The sequence below is a fragment of the Pleurodeles waltl genome, chromosome 3_1 (assembly GCF_031143425.1).
Source record: "Pleurodeles waltl isolate 20211129_DDA chromosome 3_1, aPleWal1.hap1.20221129, whole genome shotgun sequence".
Lineage (NCBI taxonomy): Eukaryota > Metazoa > Chordata > Amphibia > Caudata > Salamandridae > Pleurodeles > Pleurodeles waltl.
Window position 1 is genome coordinate 566,343,788 of NC_090440.1, and position 17,624 is coordinate 566,361,411.

At 47.5% G+C, this 17,624-nt stretch overlaps 1 protein-coding gene across 1 annotated transcript in view; it reads left to right on the forward strand.

The window, feature by feature from the left end:
* The window catches only part of MINAR1 (membrane integral NOTCH2 associated receptor 1), a 181,297-nt gene that overhangs the window by 150,645 nt on the left and 13,028 nt on the right, over positions 1 to 17,624 (forward strand). Inside the window, exon 2 of the mRNA XM_069222982.1 lies at positions 11,945 to 12,208. Coding sequence (XP_069079083.1) covers positions 11,945 to 12,208 — 264 coding nt within the window. The remainder of the gene's footprint in view (positions 1 to 11,944; positions 12,209 to 17,624) is intronic.

The window sequence follows — 17,624 nt, forward strand, 5'->3', positions numbered from 1 at the left end:
ATCTTCACCTCTCCCAGGTGGCTGCCCCAGCCTACAAGCAGCACACAAGTCACCACTATGAGCTCTGGGTGGGTAAGGGAGATAGGTCTGCTGCTTACCTAAACACGGTCCAGTAGCCACCACTGCAGATCTTTAGCAGTCTCCTCCAAAACCTGAATGTGGTGGGAGAGGTCCCCTTTATATTTAGCCTGCTGGAACTTCCGGTCCCACTGAACAGCCCGCATATGCACCCTGGCATGCTCAACTAGCAGGATACAGGAGGCCGTCAGACCCAGCAATCTCAGAGTCAACATCCCTCAAATCCAGGACCAAGGCCGAAAGATCGGGATCATACCCTGAATGTCCTGGACTCGCTTTTCCGGCGAAAGGCACAAAAACGAACAATGTCCAAAATGGCTTCAATGAAGGGGAGCGTCTGAGAGATAGTCAGGTGAGACACTGATAGTGAATCCCAAAGATAACAGGAGGTTCACTGTAGACTGGCGGTGGTTGATAACTGGCTGGGGTGAGGCCACTTTTAACAGCCCGTTGTCGAGGTAGGGGAAGACTGGCACCCCTGAGCGCTGAAGGTATGTTGCCCCTACTTCTATCACTGTTGTGAACACCCAAGGGGCACAGGTGAGACCAAAGTGGTGCACAGCAACTTGTTCCTTTCCCACCACGGTCCCCAGGTAGCTCAGATGGGTCAGCTGTACAGGAAAACTGAGCTAGGCGTCCTGCAGCCCCAACACCACCATCCAGTCTCCATGGTCGACAGCAGACAACACCTGGGCCAGGGTGAGGATTTTGAATTCCTCCTCCCAGAGGTAGGCATTATGAGGGCGCCGATCTAAAATAGGCTCAACGCCTCTGCCCTCTGCACCAGAAAGTAGCGGGAATAACAACCATGTCCTACTTCCTACACAGGTACCCTTTCAACAGCCCCTTTGGCCAAAAGAACTTGCACTTCCTGCCGCAAAACAGAGAGATGGTCCTCCATCAGTTGCTGGGGTGATAGTGAGAGGTGCAGCTAGGAAATAAGGAAGGGTAAGGTGTAGCCTTTGCAAACAATTTGGAGGAGCCCCCTGTCTAATGTGAACACTTGCCAACCCACATAAATTTGGTGGACTCTGCCTCCTACTATGTGGAAGTGGCCCTGTAAGGCTTCATTAAAGAGTTTTGATATGTGGGGCTGTGGGGGGCACAGTGGACTGAGCAGCATGCTGACTTTGGGGCTGCGGGGGCAGTTGGCACCAAGGCCTGTCCTGCAAAACTACAGGGTTCCCTGCTGAAGAGGAACAGACTGGTGGTAAGGAATGCCTTGGCTGAAACAACAAAAGGAATGCTAAAATTCTGGTTGGTGAGGATGGGTTGAATGGCCTAGAGAGCAAGCAGTAGCCCTACTCTTCTTGTAACATTCAAGGGCAGAATCAGTCTTGCCCCTGAATAAGCGAGTCCCATCAAGCAGCATGTCCATCAGGGAGGACTGGATGTTGCCTAAGAATCCAGTTGATCATAACAACATATGGCAATGAATGGCAACACTGGTGCTAATAGCCCTTCCGACGGAGATCATGGTGTCGAAGCCTCAAAGAACTGTGAACCTGGCCGCATCACCACCATCCTAAATAGCCTGTAACAGACGAGGCAAAGGTTTTCAGGAACACCTGGGAGGACTTTCACCACTTAGTCCCAAAGGGCATGAGTATAGAGGCCCAGCAAGCAGAAGGTGTTAATGGACAACAGGACCAAACTGGCTGAGGAGAAGAAGCAGTTTCCGAAAGTCTCCACTCTCATTGAATCGCTATCGGAGAAGTCATAGGGATATCGTTGGAGTTGGTCTAGCTAGTGGAAGCTTGCACCACAAGACTCTCCGGAGGTGCTGTGAAAAAAAGGCCTGGTTGTTGTGATCAGGATGATAGCTTCTGGCAGTTTGCTGGTTAAAAGGAGGACTTGTACAAGGCTAAGCCCAACCCCCAAGTTGGGAATCTGTCAATCCCTCATTAAAGGGGAGGAGAAATACAGAAGCAGTCTGGCCAGGCTGCATGACTCCCATCAGGATGTTTGTTTTCACCTCCATGGTGGGAAGGTGGAGGCCAAGGGCATCGCCTGCCCTAAGCATGAACATGGCGTAAGATGCAGATTCTTTCGTGGCAGGGGCCAGGAGGAGAGAAAAGTGCTGACTCTGAGGAAGTATCCAGTCCACTAGTGTCTTGCAAGTCCTCATACCAATTGTCATCAGCACAGGGCTGAGCAAACTAATCACCCTAGTCATCATCGTTATCAGAATCTGTTTTAAAAAGAAAGTACAAAGAATGTTGCCTGCCTTGTGGTAAGGCGAGTGCAGAAATCTCAGTCGGATTTGATTGTAACTTTAGTTGAAGTCAGATTGGCATCCCAAAGGAGAATTGGGGCCACCTCTTTAGGAAGCGAAGTCAGCATCTGCATCAATGTACCGGGCCCAGTGTGGGTATGGGCACGGGGACAGAGTAATACTGGAGCCGAGGATGGAAGCGGCTCATAGGGTTCAGGTGGCACCGAGGATGGACCCACTGGTGGTTATCCGGGTGGAAAGGCCTCTCAGCTCCATGAGGCCTGTAGGTGCACCAGAGGGAGTCAGTAAGGATCCATAGAGCCAGTGTATGGCTAAGAAAAACTCGCTTATCTGGTGCTGTGTGGCTGAAGGCCCCAGAAACAAGATGTGCTGGAACCAGCTGCAGAAATTGGCTCCGAAATTGTCTGATTTCAGGAGTGGGAACAGAACTGTTGGCATTGCCCACACACTTCATTAGGGTTTTAGAACACGACAAAGACCAGCCTAGAGAGCGGCTCCATCGACTCAGGGACCAGGATCGACATTTGTGGTTCAAATCTGTTTTATTGATTTTATACAAAAAAGGAATAAGCTTATACAAGCATTTGAACACGACAGTTCAGGTCCCAAACGTAAGGAGCATTGGGGCAAAAATATACTGCCAAGGTCATCATAGAAAACATAACACCAAAGAAAGAACTCCAACTTCCCACCAGCCACCCCTCACTTGTACTCACACTGCGAGAAATAGACTTATATGTTTTATTTTTATTTTTATCGAATCAGGACAGAAGGTGGCCCTCTTGGGAAAAGGGGGTCCCCCCTTGTCTTCATGCAGCCTATGTGGGTCCTGTATGTGCCTGTGACTCCTCCGTGGGTAGCAACTGCAGTACTTTTAGATATCTAAGGCAGGTCAGTTTGTTGAATTCTGCAGAGAGGAGGTTGGAAAATGGTGCCCATATGTCGGCGTATGACTCCTAGTTTTGTGTACTGGAGAGAGTGATCCTCTCAATACCTACTATGCGCCTCATCCTGTGCAGCCAAGTGGTTTGTGTGAGAATCCTCTCTCTACCCCAGTGTGAAAGTAATGTCTGTTGTGCAGCCCGTAAAGTCAAAGCGATCTGGTGGTCCTTCATTGATTTGAAGGAGTAAGTCAAGTTATTGGGTAACCAAAGTATGACATATGCTGGAAAGCATGGGAGTTGAGGGCCCAGGTATGTGTCAATGTCATTTAAGATTAACTCCCTGTACTGTGTCTATTTCAGGCATGTCCACAATAAGTGCAGTAGGGTCTCTGTAGCCCTGCATCTCTGCCAGCAAGTGAGTGTCACTACAGGCCAGATTCCATTTTTGTTTTCTAGCCAGGGTGAGGTACTAATACTTAAGTATCTTAGCGGTTGTGCATTATGTGCTGTGTGTCACTCTCTGTAATGTATATCCTCCCTGTTGTTGGGTGTCAAGAGTCACCTGATTTCCTGCTCCCACAGTCTCTGTCCTGGGGTCTTCTCTCCGGACGTGGGCTGTATAAGGGGAGCATATAGTTCTGTTTGAATGAGCTTGTCTCCTTCTGTTAGAAGGAGCCACTCCTCAATGGGGGTGAGAGGTCACTGCGCACCTAGTCTCTTAGATGGATCCATCACCAAGAAGATAACAGAGGTGTTTTGTTTCAAGGAGCCCATAGTCTGCATTAGCCTGGTCAAAGTAGATTAGCTCTTCTGTGTAGTATAGTGGTCCAGTGCTTGCAAGCCCTGCTTGCTGGCAGTGTGTACAGGCCATTGGATGTAACCCTGATGTGAAGTCGAGGTTGCTCTGGATAGGCATTATCAGTGATGGAAGGGAGGACAATCCCCTGCTGCCCGCAATGCTGTCTCATACCAGGATGGAGGCTTGTGTGACCAGGGAGTATAAACCCCAAGGCTTCTGCTGAATCCATGGAACTACCCACTTGGGCATGCCTGCAACCACCATATCCATGAAGCACCATTGTTTCTTTGATTCTGAGCAGATCCATTCCACCATGTAGCGTAACTGCACGGCCTGATAGCATTGAGTGAGGTTGGGGACTCACAAACCGCCCTCTGAGGTTGGCCAGTATGTCTGGGTGAGTCTGGTTCCAGAAAAAATGGTGAATCTTAGCCTGGAGGGATACTAACATGCCTAGGGAGGTGTTGGCGGGAGAGCCTGAAATATGAAGAGTACTCAAGGGAGGACTGTCATTTTCAAAGCTGTCATTTGAACCAGCCAGGAGAGGTGGTAATGTTGCCACTGGGCTAGGTAGGTCTTAGTCTAGTGTATCAATGTCAGTAGTTAAGTTGTATTGTATCGGATGTGGAGGGACTGATCTGTATCCCTAGGTATGTGATAGTAGAGGTAGCTCAAGTTAGTGCGTACTGTGCTACCAGCAGTGTTTGGTAGGGGCGGGGCAACAGTAAGACTGAGAACTCGGGACTTCTGCAAGTTGATGTGAAAAGCCTGACACAGCGTTAAAGCAACATAGCTCTTCTAGGAACGCGAGTAGGGAGTGCAGTGGGTCCAGGGGGTCTTCCAGTGCCACCAAAACATTGTCTGCAAATAGGCTAATAGCATGTGTGTTCCACCCAAAGCAGATTCCCCTGATTGCAGGGTCATCCCTGACCCATTGTGCCATGGGCTCCATGTATAGTGGGAAGAGCAGTGGGGATACAGGGCATCCCTGCCACATGCCTCTACATATTGGAAAGGGATCTGAGGATATCTCATTGACTCTGGCTGTGGCCGTGCTGTAGCTACTCTGAATCCATCTGAAAAAGGTATTGTCAAAGCCAAAATGTCAAATAGTTGTTAAGTAGGAACAGGCAATGTACTCCTCACCTTTCCAGCTTTGATAGCGAAGAGGATTGCCTCGCCTCCCCGATCTCTTTGCTTCGTCTACCAGGTGTAAGATCCTATTCGTGTTATACCTGCATTGTTGATTGGGATGAATGCTGTCTGGTCTAGATCTATCAGAAGGGGCATTAGCAGGATCAGTCAAGCTGCCCGTATGCTAGTGAAGAGTTTTTTTGTCAAAATGTATTAAGGAGATAGGTATATAGGAGCCGCAATGGCATTTAGCCTTCTCTGGTTTCAGCATTACTGTTATAGATGCCTCAAGCATGATGCACGGGAGGATCCCTGAGTCAAGAAAGAAATTGAAAAGCCTAGTGAGTATCAGGACGAATGGTTTGCAGAAGGTCTTATAATAGTGGGGCAGGAAACCATCAGGGCCAGGAGACATTTGTGATTTCAAACAGGCAATCGTAGAGATGACTTCTTGGGGCCTGATAGGCTCATCGAGCTGTTTGGTCTGTTGCACAGTCAGTTTAGTTACCTTGGCCATTCAGAGATATGGGTGTGAATTGGTGCCTGGGAAGTTTAGTGTTTCATATAGAGTTCTTTAGAGGTCCCTGAATCGCGCAGCTATATGAGCGTCCTTGGTGACCTCAGTGCCATCTGGACACAAGAGGGTGCTTACCCTGTTATGTTGCTATTTTGCACACAGTTTGTGTGCCAAAAGCCTACTGCATTTGTCTCCCGCCTGTGTTAAAAACTTGTGCTGTAGTTGTAGTATGGCATATTCAGCTCTGTCCACATCTAGGTGTTGCAGTTGGGCGCAAGCGCCATCCAGATGGCGCTTATCACGATGTGACCCCATGCACTTGTGTTTCACTCATTCTATCAATTCCGCTCTCTTTTCTTTATGTATCTTGTTGTCCACCACAGAAACAACAATCAACCACACCCTTATTACAGGCTATAGTGCTTCCAAAATGGTAGCGACCGTTACGTCCCGGTGTCATTATTTCACATGAACTCTGCAAAGGTGCAGCCAATGGTTTGGACCATGGCCTTTCTACGGAATATCCCGCTGCAGAGTTGCTATAGTCTTGCCACTTTGTGGGCCACTGTGATTTGTAGAATGATGAAGAGTGGGGCATGGTCGGATTGCGAAATAGGTTACTTGGTAAAGTCTGAGACTAGGTTTGTATGGGCAGTAATAGATGCAGGCGTACATTTTGTGGGCTGTGGAACAGTATGTGTAGTCTCTGGTGCATGGATGGGCTAATCTCCACCGGTCCCCTAGCCTTCCTTCCCTCAACCACCCCAGGCCACATTGGGAGTTGGCCCCAGTTTGCCCAAAGCACTGTCCTGATGTCTCAAGGTCATTATTTATGACAAGCTTGAGGTCTCCCCCTAATAGAACAGCAGGATCTGGGGTTTCAAGGGTCTCCAAGGCGGTCTGGCTTTGAACTGCTCCTGATTCTCCTTTGGAGCGTAGAATGATGAGACAGTGATCGGTTGCTATTCTAGCAGGATATGGCATGCACACAGCCCGTCCCTGATCTCTACCAGTCTCCTCACCACGCTCCTGCAAAAGGTTGGTGAGAAGAGGATCGCCACCAGACCTTCTTGGCAGGGCCAAAGGACAGATATTGTGGTGGGAAATATCAGGACTTCAGCCAGTGCTGAGCTAAAAGGTGTGTCTCTTGAAGGAGGAAAATGTCTCCTCCATTCTGATCTAGAAAGGACATGACCAGCGTCCTCTTGACCGTGTTATTAAGGGCTCTTAAAATGAGGCTGATGACTTTAATCTGAATGATGGCGTGTCTGGGTAAAAGTGCTTTCCTTGGATGCCCCCCTTTCCTAGGCCTCAATGGCCTCTTTGTATGGGTGGGGCCAAACCATGTGGCGTGTAAGTAGTGAATCGCGGCTACTGAAGAATTATGATAGCTGTGTGAATACTTCCCACCACCCAACCTCGAACAGTATCATAAACAAAAAACATAGGGCCTGATTACAACTTTGGCGGACAGGGTTAATCCGTCCCAAATGTGACAGATATCCCGCCCACCGTATTACAAGTTCCATAGGATATAATGGACTCGTAATACCGGGGGCGGGATATCCGTCACATTTGGGACGGATTAACCCCCTCCGCCAAAGTTGTAATCAGGCCCATAATGTTATGTCCAGTACACATTGTAGTCCGTAGGTAGCACTGCCCAGAACAGGGGTAGGTCACATATAATAACTCCGTGCTCCTCCCCTCACCTGCTCCTTGCCAGGCTCTGGGAGAGGAAGCCACAATGCAATGAGAGGCTCCAGTATACAATACCAGCAAGGGTCCCAGGTTTAGTGTTACTCCAGATGATGGCCTCTCCAGAGAGTTGGTACAGGACTGTCTAATATTCCTGTGCTATAGTATCCAGATACGGTCACAGGCCTTTCAGGGATTTCGTTGCTGTCTGCCATTCAGTCCGATGTCTCTTCGTAGTCTTGTGGGGCCTTCGTGGGGAGCCTCAAGAAGCGTCTTCTTGTAGGTCGAGGAGGTGACAGGCATCCGCAACAATTTAATTTGATGTAATGTGTCATTCCGGTGGAAGATTAAGTAGAACAGGTGACCCCAGTCCTTCAAGACTCCCATGAGATGCTCTGAAATCAGCTTAAAGTCTCTGCACCCTTGTATCATGTGTGCAGAGAGGTCCTGGTGTAGAATAAGTGTGTGGCCTCCGATACCCAATGGGAAACCATCTCAAGCCTTCTGAAGCATGGTTTCTTTGAGTTGGAAATCATGCACACAAGTGCGCATGCCTTGTGGGTGACCCACAGTCAAACCAGGGCAGCACACCTGTGTGTTCTGTCTAGCTGCACTGGAGTCTTGTGCTCTGGGCCCAAGATCTGGATGAAGAAGGCTTGCTTATAGGCCACTATTTCTGCCCCCTCTGCACCTGTTTCCTATACAAGCAATTCTCTAGGTCTTCTTAGTGGACTTGCATCACTATCTGCTGTTTATGGAGGCATAAGACTTCCTACAGGAGGTGTCCAGTTCCTCTCCCCTTGCAGTCTCGTTGTCTTCCAGTGTTGAGACCCTGTTGCCAATCGGCTCCACATTTTGTGGCAGATTGTGCTTCACCTAGTGGAAATCTAATCAGAGTGAGTCAAATAACAACTCCATGAATTCTCTGGTCAGGAGATCCACGGCCTCTCACCAGTCCTCCTGGTGGGCACTCTGCTGTGAGGGTTGTCCTTCATCCTGGTGCATGTTCAGGGGTCAAATAAGCACATCCTTCAAATGTGTTACTTCTGGCCCCTAGTGACCGCCATTTTGGGCAGAGAGTGCAGAGGGTGGAGGAGTCTGCTTTTGTCCGTCTGCAATGCTTGAGGTGGGCACAAGTCTGTTCACCCAGTCTGACTTCACCGAGAGCACCGGTCTTCACCCCAGCCACAATACGCCCATGTCTGGCCCTTCACTGCCCTTGCGGGGCATTCACTAAGTCACCCCACATCACCCGCTGACCTAGGCACTGTATCTCCCAAAGTGCTGCCGCCTGCTTGTAACATGTGTGGTAGAAGGGCAAGGCTATGTGTCTGCTCTAACAGTTTGCCAGTCTCTGGGAATGAGCCTCCCCTTTCTCTGGGATTCACTTTTCCAGTGCTCTCAGTCAACCCAAAGGGTGGTCCTTCTCATTGGCCGCGCTATTTTTAGGCCACTGTGTGCAGACGTACTTCAGGCCCACGCTCACCTCTGCCTAAATTTGCTTCCTTTGCAGTCATTCACGTCCCACTCTGGCAGTTGTGACAATGCCCCATGCTCTGCTGGGCTCTCAACCTCCTCCCAGCTCCACTCGGGCGGGCAAGCAGGCAGAGAGACAGAGATACTTCTCACTGTGTTGCCATCTTGGCCATAACCCCCTCTTTCCCAGATCGAGCTTGGGACATGATGCAGAACATGGAGCGTCCTAGCACTGCGTCTTCTATTGCATGGCAACAGAGTTTTGCCTTGCGTTCGTTGATGAACTTCTGGTTCATCTGCATGGAGTCCCTGCAAGTTTCGCAGTAGAGGCTCGAACCACGACACCACACGTAAACCTGGTGGGAATCTGTCACAGACATTTGTTTGCAACAGTTCTTACAGAGTTTAAAACCTATTGTCTAAGGGGGTGACATTTTTTCCACATTGTTGAGAAATGTGTAGAAAAATTGCAAAAAAAGGCATCTCTGAGAAACAAGAGACACTTTGTATCCACATCTAGAGACATGAAAAGAAAAGAACTGACATCAGTGTGTAGGGTGGCACTTTAATAAGCCTCACATGTCACTTCTGAAATGGAACAGCAACAGTACAGAGTCACATGGTGCCACATTCCGGTGCTCAGAAGTACTATGGATCCAGTCTTAAGCCTGAGGAATATTCAAAAAGTGAGGAATCTGCAGCAAGACATCTCTAACAGAATCCTGGTTTTCTTCTATCCTCAAAGCCTTCAGCAAGAAGATTTTTTATGCTTTAGACTTTTACCTCCGCAGGGTAGTATCTTCTTCAGGACACTTGCCTACAACATATTCTAGTGTGTAGTGACATACTGCTTCAGTCACCCTTAACCCAAGCAGCAGAAGACCTAGATTCCAACCTGAACACACGCTCCTGGATGTCCAGCCCAGAGACCTGCAGCAATGTTAAAGGGGAAGGAACACAGCATAGCTAACAAAAGAGGATATGTGGCTGCCGCTCCCAGCTGCTAAAATGCAGGGCTTCTATGATAAGCTTTTTAATTTAAACTTCAAGAGCTTTGCACTTAGCAAAGCTAGAAGACTTTTATTAAATGGATAAAGTTGCAAGCCCTCAAGTTTCACAACATGGCACAGTCCAGATGTATGCTGAAAAAGAATACTCCTGCATTCTGTTACTAGAGTGTATTACAAAAAGTGCTGTGCTCCATGAAAATATCTCAGTTTTAGTTGCAAGGGATGAATCAGGTATGAACCCCACCTACAACTTTGTAGACCTCCCCTACACAGCTGTCAAAAGACTTCTTACTTATTGTGGTTTTGGGGATGCTCACTGTTTACCATTGGGTGACTTTCTTGTCACTTACTTGCTTGATTCAAATTCAATGACTTTCCTTCCTCTTCTTGTGTTTGTCACTGCCTGGAGCATAGCTCCTCTACCATCTTTTTGATTGGATGTCTTGCATCCTTCCACTGCTTGCACTGGAGAAACTAGTGTTTTCTTTTCATTTCAGCAGTGCTTTTCTCTATCCTTCATCAGCTACTTCCCCTCACATTCCCGCCCCCCATGTTTTCTGTGTCACTCCTGCCTCCCAGGTTGTTCATTGCTTTCCCACTCCTGACGGTCTTATTTTAATTTTTTTCATTTCCCAACGCCGGCATTCTTATTGATCTTCAGCTCCCTGTTGCTTCCATGTGTGACTGTTCCTCTCCTCCCCAAGCACCACACAGCCCCTGCTAGCTACCACCGCTCTGCGACATTCGTTTTTTTAACCACTCCCTCACCTACCCCAACCACTCCAATAGACTATTTCCCCACTCCTTCCCTGCTGAACTACCACTCCTCCACCTTTTTTTTAATTAAATTACGTTTTTCCCCTTTTAAGGCTGCAATCTGCTGCTGGTCACGCCTTTTTCAGAAGATGGTTTTGCACACCTGTAACCTTTTTTCTACTGCTGCAACATTGGTGTCTTCAGTGATTTTTTTTTTTTTGACGATGCAAAGCACTGGAAAAAGCAGGTTTTTTCCTTCATTTTGCTGATATCGTACAGCATAGGCAAAAGGCATTGTCAAAGACAATAGGTCAGCCTTAGCATAAAAAATCGAGACCTATTGGTTTTGCCAGTGCTTATTTCAGTGTACCAGCAAGTCGTGATCACTTGGCCACCTCAGTACAGAGTATTCTTTCATTGTGAATATTCCATTTAAATCTCTTTCTACTGGCCGCAACTAGCTCCCACTTTTTGTAGAAAGCTAAGATGTGAAAATTCCTCCTTTTGAACAAGTCGAACTGTATGGGCGTTTTTTGAGGGGTTCAAGCACCCCTTCTGAGGAACTGTTTGGCATTCAGCTCTGTGTCACCTCCAACCATCTAGGGTTATATAAGGCCTTCAAGACCTGGCTTTCTGGTAAGCAGTTTGCCTCTTGAATTTCGATTGCACTCAATTCTACAGGGGTACGGTGGCTTCCAAGTATAGAGCAGTGCTTAAAACGCAGAACTAACGTTAACATACCAGTTCTGTGTATGAGTGGTATGACCAATACTGCATGTACTACCAGTGTAGGTTGATTATAATCAGTGATGCAGTGTACCTTCAGGTTAGCTACTTAAGTGCAGCACTTTCACCATATGTAGGTACGGCAAGTGTTGCAGTATAATATCACTATATGTAATTATAGTCAGCGATTTCTGCGGGATAACCTCAGTGCGGGTGGGTGTTTTTAGTAAAGCAGTGTAATCCAAGTGTAGTTAAGTATCAAATAAGCAATCTACTTTTAGTGCATACAGATATGGTCAGTGTTGCTGTGTATTAACAGTATAGCTAGGTTTGGCCGGAGGTGCAGGTAAGTATGGGTAGTTAGGTGGTGTAATCTGCAAGTTACTTATACAGCATACTCTCAACGTAGGTAGGAATAATCTTGGATGCAAATCATTCCTAATTAAGGTATGTATGGCTACTGATATGTACTCTCAGCGCAGGGAGGCATCATCTCGGTGAAAGTAGGCCTTCCTAGTGATGCAGTGTATTCGATGTACAGGGAGATTCAATGATGCAATGTGAATTCTTGATGATGTAATTCGATTGTGATCATCATATACTCAGTGCATTTTTTCTCCTATTGCGCAGATGGACAGACAGTATGAGTCGCGGCAGTCTCACAGAGCATCGAAGCCATCCAAGCCTTCCAAAGACTCCTTCCTGGTAGAACAAGTCTTCAGCCCTCACCCCTACCCTACCTCCCTCAAGTCACATATGAAAAGTAACCCGGTCTACACTGACATGCGCCTCACTGAGATGATGGAGGTGAAGCGACCCCAACCCTCCTGGACCATCGAGGAATACACGAGGCACTCTGGAGAGAAGGGCAAACTGGCCGCGTTGGACCTGCATGTGAGTTACCATCCTAATCCGAGCTGTCCGCTTTTTTTCTGATACAGCTGCTCTGCCGAATTGCATTAAATAGGGCAAGAAAATATTTTATGTGGGCACTATGCAAGTCTGCCCATGACCACGCATTAGATAATAGGTGATGTCAGTAGCAAGGAAACTGATCCCTAAATCAGTTTTAGCTATTGTGGAATTGCCCACCATGCCACACCTGCCCCTTAAATCACTATGAGAGGTGAGCACTCTAGGCCATAACAATCTTTCTCGAATCAAGATTTAACTATTCTGCCTAATGTGGGTACCACACCAACTGCCCTTTAAAACGGGGTGATACTGTGTGACGTAATCACAAAGTCTGCCTGTGAATCAGAGCAAGACATCACCATGTCATCCTGTTCCTGATTTCAGAATAAGATGTTGAATGTTAAGATCACCCTCCCAGCTTGACCTTTTCATTCTAGCAGCACCAGAAGGCCACTAAATCACGGTTAGACATGCTGTGATGCAGGGACTATTCCATTCTGTGCATTATTCAGTTTCACGAGTCCTGTATGATATATAACACGGGCACCTTGCAAGGCTTCCGTCTGACTCAGGGATGTACTCGATGTCTGATGTGTATAGTATTGTTACAGCTTGTATGGCAGAATATGGGTAACAAAAATATCGTCTTACATACATTTTGTGAACTAAATATCGTTCACACAAATATCAGTCCATTGGGGTAGATTTTCGATGATTTACTTCAATGGGGCGGTATTTTTAATGATACTTACAACACAATATTTTTGACAGAAGCTGTTCAGGCCCTCGGGTTCTGGTACCATACCCCACCCATATGTCTGCCCTAGGCCTTTGTCTCGAATGAATTAGTATTTGATTCTAGGCAGCTTATTTGCAAGGGACAATGGCGTCAAATATTTTTTGATAATGCTGTCATACTTTAAGGCTGTGCATATCTTCTGCTCCTATTGTGGGCTAAAAATGAAGCAGTGGCTTGTCTCATGCTTTGGTTCCTGAAGTCAAACATTTGGCTTGGAGATGTCTCAGATGTCAATGTCTTGGCTGCTGTTGGACTTGGCATCCTTAGTGTGGTTTCCCCAGTCTTTTTGCCTCTGCCTCCTGTATTTTTGACTGTATGCTGAATTTCTTTTTTGACTGGTGAAAGAAGGCTGGGCTAAAGCTCCCAGTAGTCTCCCACCTCCCAGGGCATATTTAGCTACGTGCTGGCCTTTAGAAACCAGACTATGCACTTCAGGAAACCTGCTCAGGTGAACCTGGAAAAAAGCCAGGAGGATATGAAGCAATGGCATGACCAGAATGCCACTATGGTTGAGTTTCAGCCTTGCTTGACAGTGTGGGTCAGGGTCCCAGTGCAGCCTCTCCCTCTACAGGACAAGTGGACAAGGCGGTGGAGTGCAAGAGTAATGTCACCTACCTGATGAACTTGCAGACTCCAAGGAACCCTTTGAAGATCCTACATGTGAACCGCCTCAAACCCCATTTTGAGAGGTCTGAACAGGCCATGCTCTTGGCAACAGATGATGGAATGGAGGAAGAGTGATAACCTCTCCCTGACCTCCTGTCTGTCAAAGAGCAAGATGGGTCTGTGGAGGGTGTAAACCTCTCCCCAACACTGATCCTGGAAAAGCAGAGGGACTGTCGCCAGTTGCTGGGGCAGTTTGCCTTCCTGTTTTCCTTGACCCCAGGGGTCAACAATTTGTGCACCCACAATGTGGACACTGGGGAATGTCCACCTGTGAAACATAATATCTACAGGGTGACTGAAAAGGTCAAACCCAGCATCAAGGAAGAGGTTTCCAATATGCTAGTGTTAGGGGTGATAGAGTTTTCTAGCAGTCCTTGGGCCAGCCAAGTGGTCTTGGTCCCAAAGGCTGCTGCCTCAGGTGCCACCACTGAACTGAAGGCTACCATGGGCTCAACACTGTCACTAAGACTGATGTGCACCCCATCCCCAGATCTGATGAGATAATAGATTGGCTAGGAGCTGCCAAGTTCCTCAGTACGTTTGACATAACGTCTTGGTACTGGCAGATTGCCTTGGCCGATGGGGCCAAAGAGAAGTCAGTGTTTTCAATGCCAGAGGGGCACTACTAGTTCTGGGTCATGTCCTTTGGGTTGAAAACAGCCCTTTCACCTCCAAGAGTTTGGTCAACCAGGTCTTGGCTGGGCTGGAGGATTTCAGCACCACCTACCTGGATGACATTGCAGTGTTCAGCTCCAGCTGGGAGGATAACTTCCATCACGTCTGGGAAGTGTAGAAGGCCCTGCAGAAGGCAGGCCTCACTATTAAGGACAGTAAGTGCCAGATAGGGCAGGGGTCAGTGGTATACTTGGGCCACCAGGTCGGGGGCGAAGATTGACATCATTCTGGCTTGGGAACCACCCAAGACCCAGACAGAGGTGAGAGACTTTTTAGGTCTCACTCGTTATTACAGGAGATTTGTCAAGGATTACGGTACCATTGTTGCCCCTTGACAGAGGTGACTTCCAAGAAGCAGCCCAAAAAACTGATCTAGATGGAGGCTTGTCAGACCGCTTTTAAGCCCTAAAGGATCCCATGTGCACAGCATCCGTGCTGAAGACACTCGACTTCTCCAAGGAACTCATTGTGCAGACTGATGCTTCAGAACATGGTATGGGAGCAGTTCTAGCACAGCTAAACAAAGAGGGCCTAGACTAGACTGTATCCTCCGTTAGTAGGAGGTCACTGTCCAAGGAACAGAGGTGGAGTGCAATTAAGAGAGAAGCTTTAGCTGTGGTCTGGGCACTAAAGAAGCTAAAACCCTACTTGTTTGGGGCTCACTTCCGGGTTCAGACAGAACACAGGCCCCTCAGATCATTGATGGAGATGAGGGGTGAGAACCCAAAACTGTTGAGGTGATCCATCTCCCTACAAGGAATCGACTTTACGGTGGAACACCACCCTGGTACAGAACACGCCAATGCTGATGGTCTGTCCAGATTCTTCTGCCTTAGTGAAGAGAACTCCCATGAGGTTGAGTAGTTCTCCCACTCTCAGCTGGGGGGACATGTGTTAGACCTGGCATCCTTGGTGTTGTTTTCCCTGTCTTTTAGCCTCTGCCTCCTGTATTTTTGACTGTGTGCTTGTAGGAATGTCCTCCTTTTTGCCCTGGTCACCCCTACACATTTTGGACTGATACTGGTGGTTACTGAATCTTGGCTGTGCCCTGTGTACTGCTTTCCAGTCCCAGGGCCAGTGCTCTGTGTAAAGTGGATATGCAAATTAGGCTAATTATAACTGGCAATATTAACCTACCAATAAGTAGCTGGTATATGGTAGGGCATGTAGGTTTAGGGATCCCAGCATAGGTAATGCACCCATAGGTGCACTGCTGAGGTGCCCAGTGTCATTTTAAAGGCAGGCCTGCCTTGCTGGCTGCTTTTAAACTAAAGTTACATGCAAATTCGACTTTGGAATTAAAAGTACTTCCAAAGTCTTAAACTACCTTATTTTTACATAATAGTCACCCCTAAGGTGTGCCCTAGGTGCCCCTAGGGGTGGGTACCATGTAACAATAAGCAGGGATCTTATAAAAAATAGTTTTATAAGCCCTGGTGAGGTAAAACAGCCAAATTTGTTTTCCCTCATTGCAGTGAATGGCATCTTTAATTTATAAAGTCCCCTTAAGTGACAGATACATCAAGTTTGGTATTGAATGAATTGTTATAATAAATCCCACAATTTATAACTGTTGGATTTAAGATAACTTCTTCAGGTAAAGAGTTTTAAACTTTACCTTAAAAGTTGCCAACTTCAGCCCTGTAGTGTTTTGCTGCTTTGCTCTGATTGGCCAGGCTGCCTTGATGAGGTGTGAATTGGCCTGGGCTCAACACAAACAGCTGTGTCTGGGGTAGGAGATCTTCCCTTAGCAGATGGAGAAGCAGGAATGGGGGAGGGCTGCCAAACTGCAGGCAAGGCAGGAAAGGACATTTGGGGCAACCCAGCACCTCCCTAACATCCTGCAAACCCAGAAAATTAGGTGCCCCCTTGATTAGATTAGGAGTGGGCAGGAGAGGGTTGTGTTTAGGATTTTCAGCCACATCAGTGTGTGGGCTCAGCCAGATGTAACCTCCAAAAATCCTTTTCAGCCATAATGGATTTTTGAGGAATGTTGCTCCCTGGGATTGATTTTTGTCACACTTCCCAAGAAGTGGTCATCACAGGGAGAAGGAACCTGCAACTGATTGAAGAACCAGCGCCCCCTTGTTTTTCACCCAGGAGCAAGGATAAAACTGGAAGACCTGCAAACACACCTCAGATCCCTACCAGATTCCAACAAGGAAGAACTACAGAAGAAGAAGGACTGCCCTGCTGGACCTCTGACCTGCACCTGGACACAGCACTCTGGAGGAATGCACCAGCTGCACACTTGGGCTGCACCACAAGAAGGACTTTGTCTGGCTTCAACTGGTTCAAGGAGGGACTCCCTGTTAGCTACAGGTGAAAAATTGCTAACCAGAGTCCCCTCCACCAAATCCTGAAGAAACTGACCAGCTGAACACTGTCCAATGGCCGTTTTGCAGTCTGCGGTACGTGCATTCTGGGAGTTGTAGTCCGCACCCTCAAGGAGCATCTCAGAGCTTCTGGAACCTTGGGGTGAGTCGTGGACCTCAAAAGAACCTTAAAAGAACATCTGGAAGAAGATCCAGAAGTTTGGAGAACTTTTTGAAAAAGCTCATAAAGGGACCGACCCGCTGCAGCAAAGTGGGTACCAGAGGTACTTACACCTTGTGCCAGGTCCAGTTATCCCTTATTAGTGTAGAAGAGGTGTTTCTAGCAGCTTAGGCTGATAGAAGGTAGCTATGGCAAAGCAGCTTAGGCTGAACTAGGAGACATGTAAAGCTCCTCCTATACCACTGGTGTCACATGCACAATATCATAAGAAAACACAATACACAAAAGTACTAAAAATAAAGGTACTTTATTTTTATGACAATATGCCAAATGTATCTCAGTGAGTACCCTCAGTAGGAGGATAAGATATATACACAAGATACATGTACGCAAACCAAAATTATGCTGGTAATAGCAAGAAAAGTAATGCAAGCAGTGTAAAATTACAGTAGATTGCAATAGGAGCACAGGTATAGGGGCAACACAAACCATATACTCCAAAAGTGGAATGCGAACCACAAATGGACCCCAAACCTATGTGAGCTTGTAGAGGGTCGCTGGGACTTTAAGAAAACAGTGAGGGTTAGAAAAATAGCCCACCCCAAGACCCTGAAAGGTAGGTGTAAAGTGCACCTACTACCCCCAGAGAGCACAGAAGTCGTGATAGGGGGATTCTGCAGGAAGAACAAACACCAGCAATGCAACAACAGTGGATTTCCGGACCTGAGTACCTGTAAGACAAGGGGACCAAGTCCAATA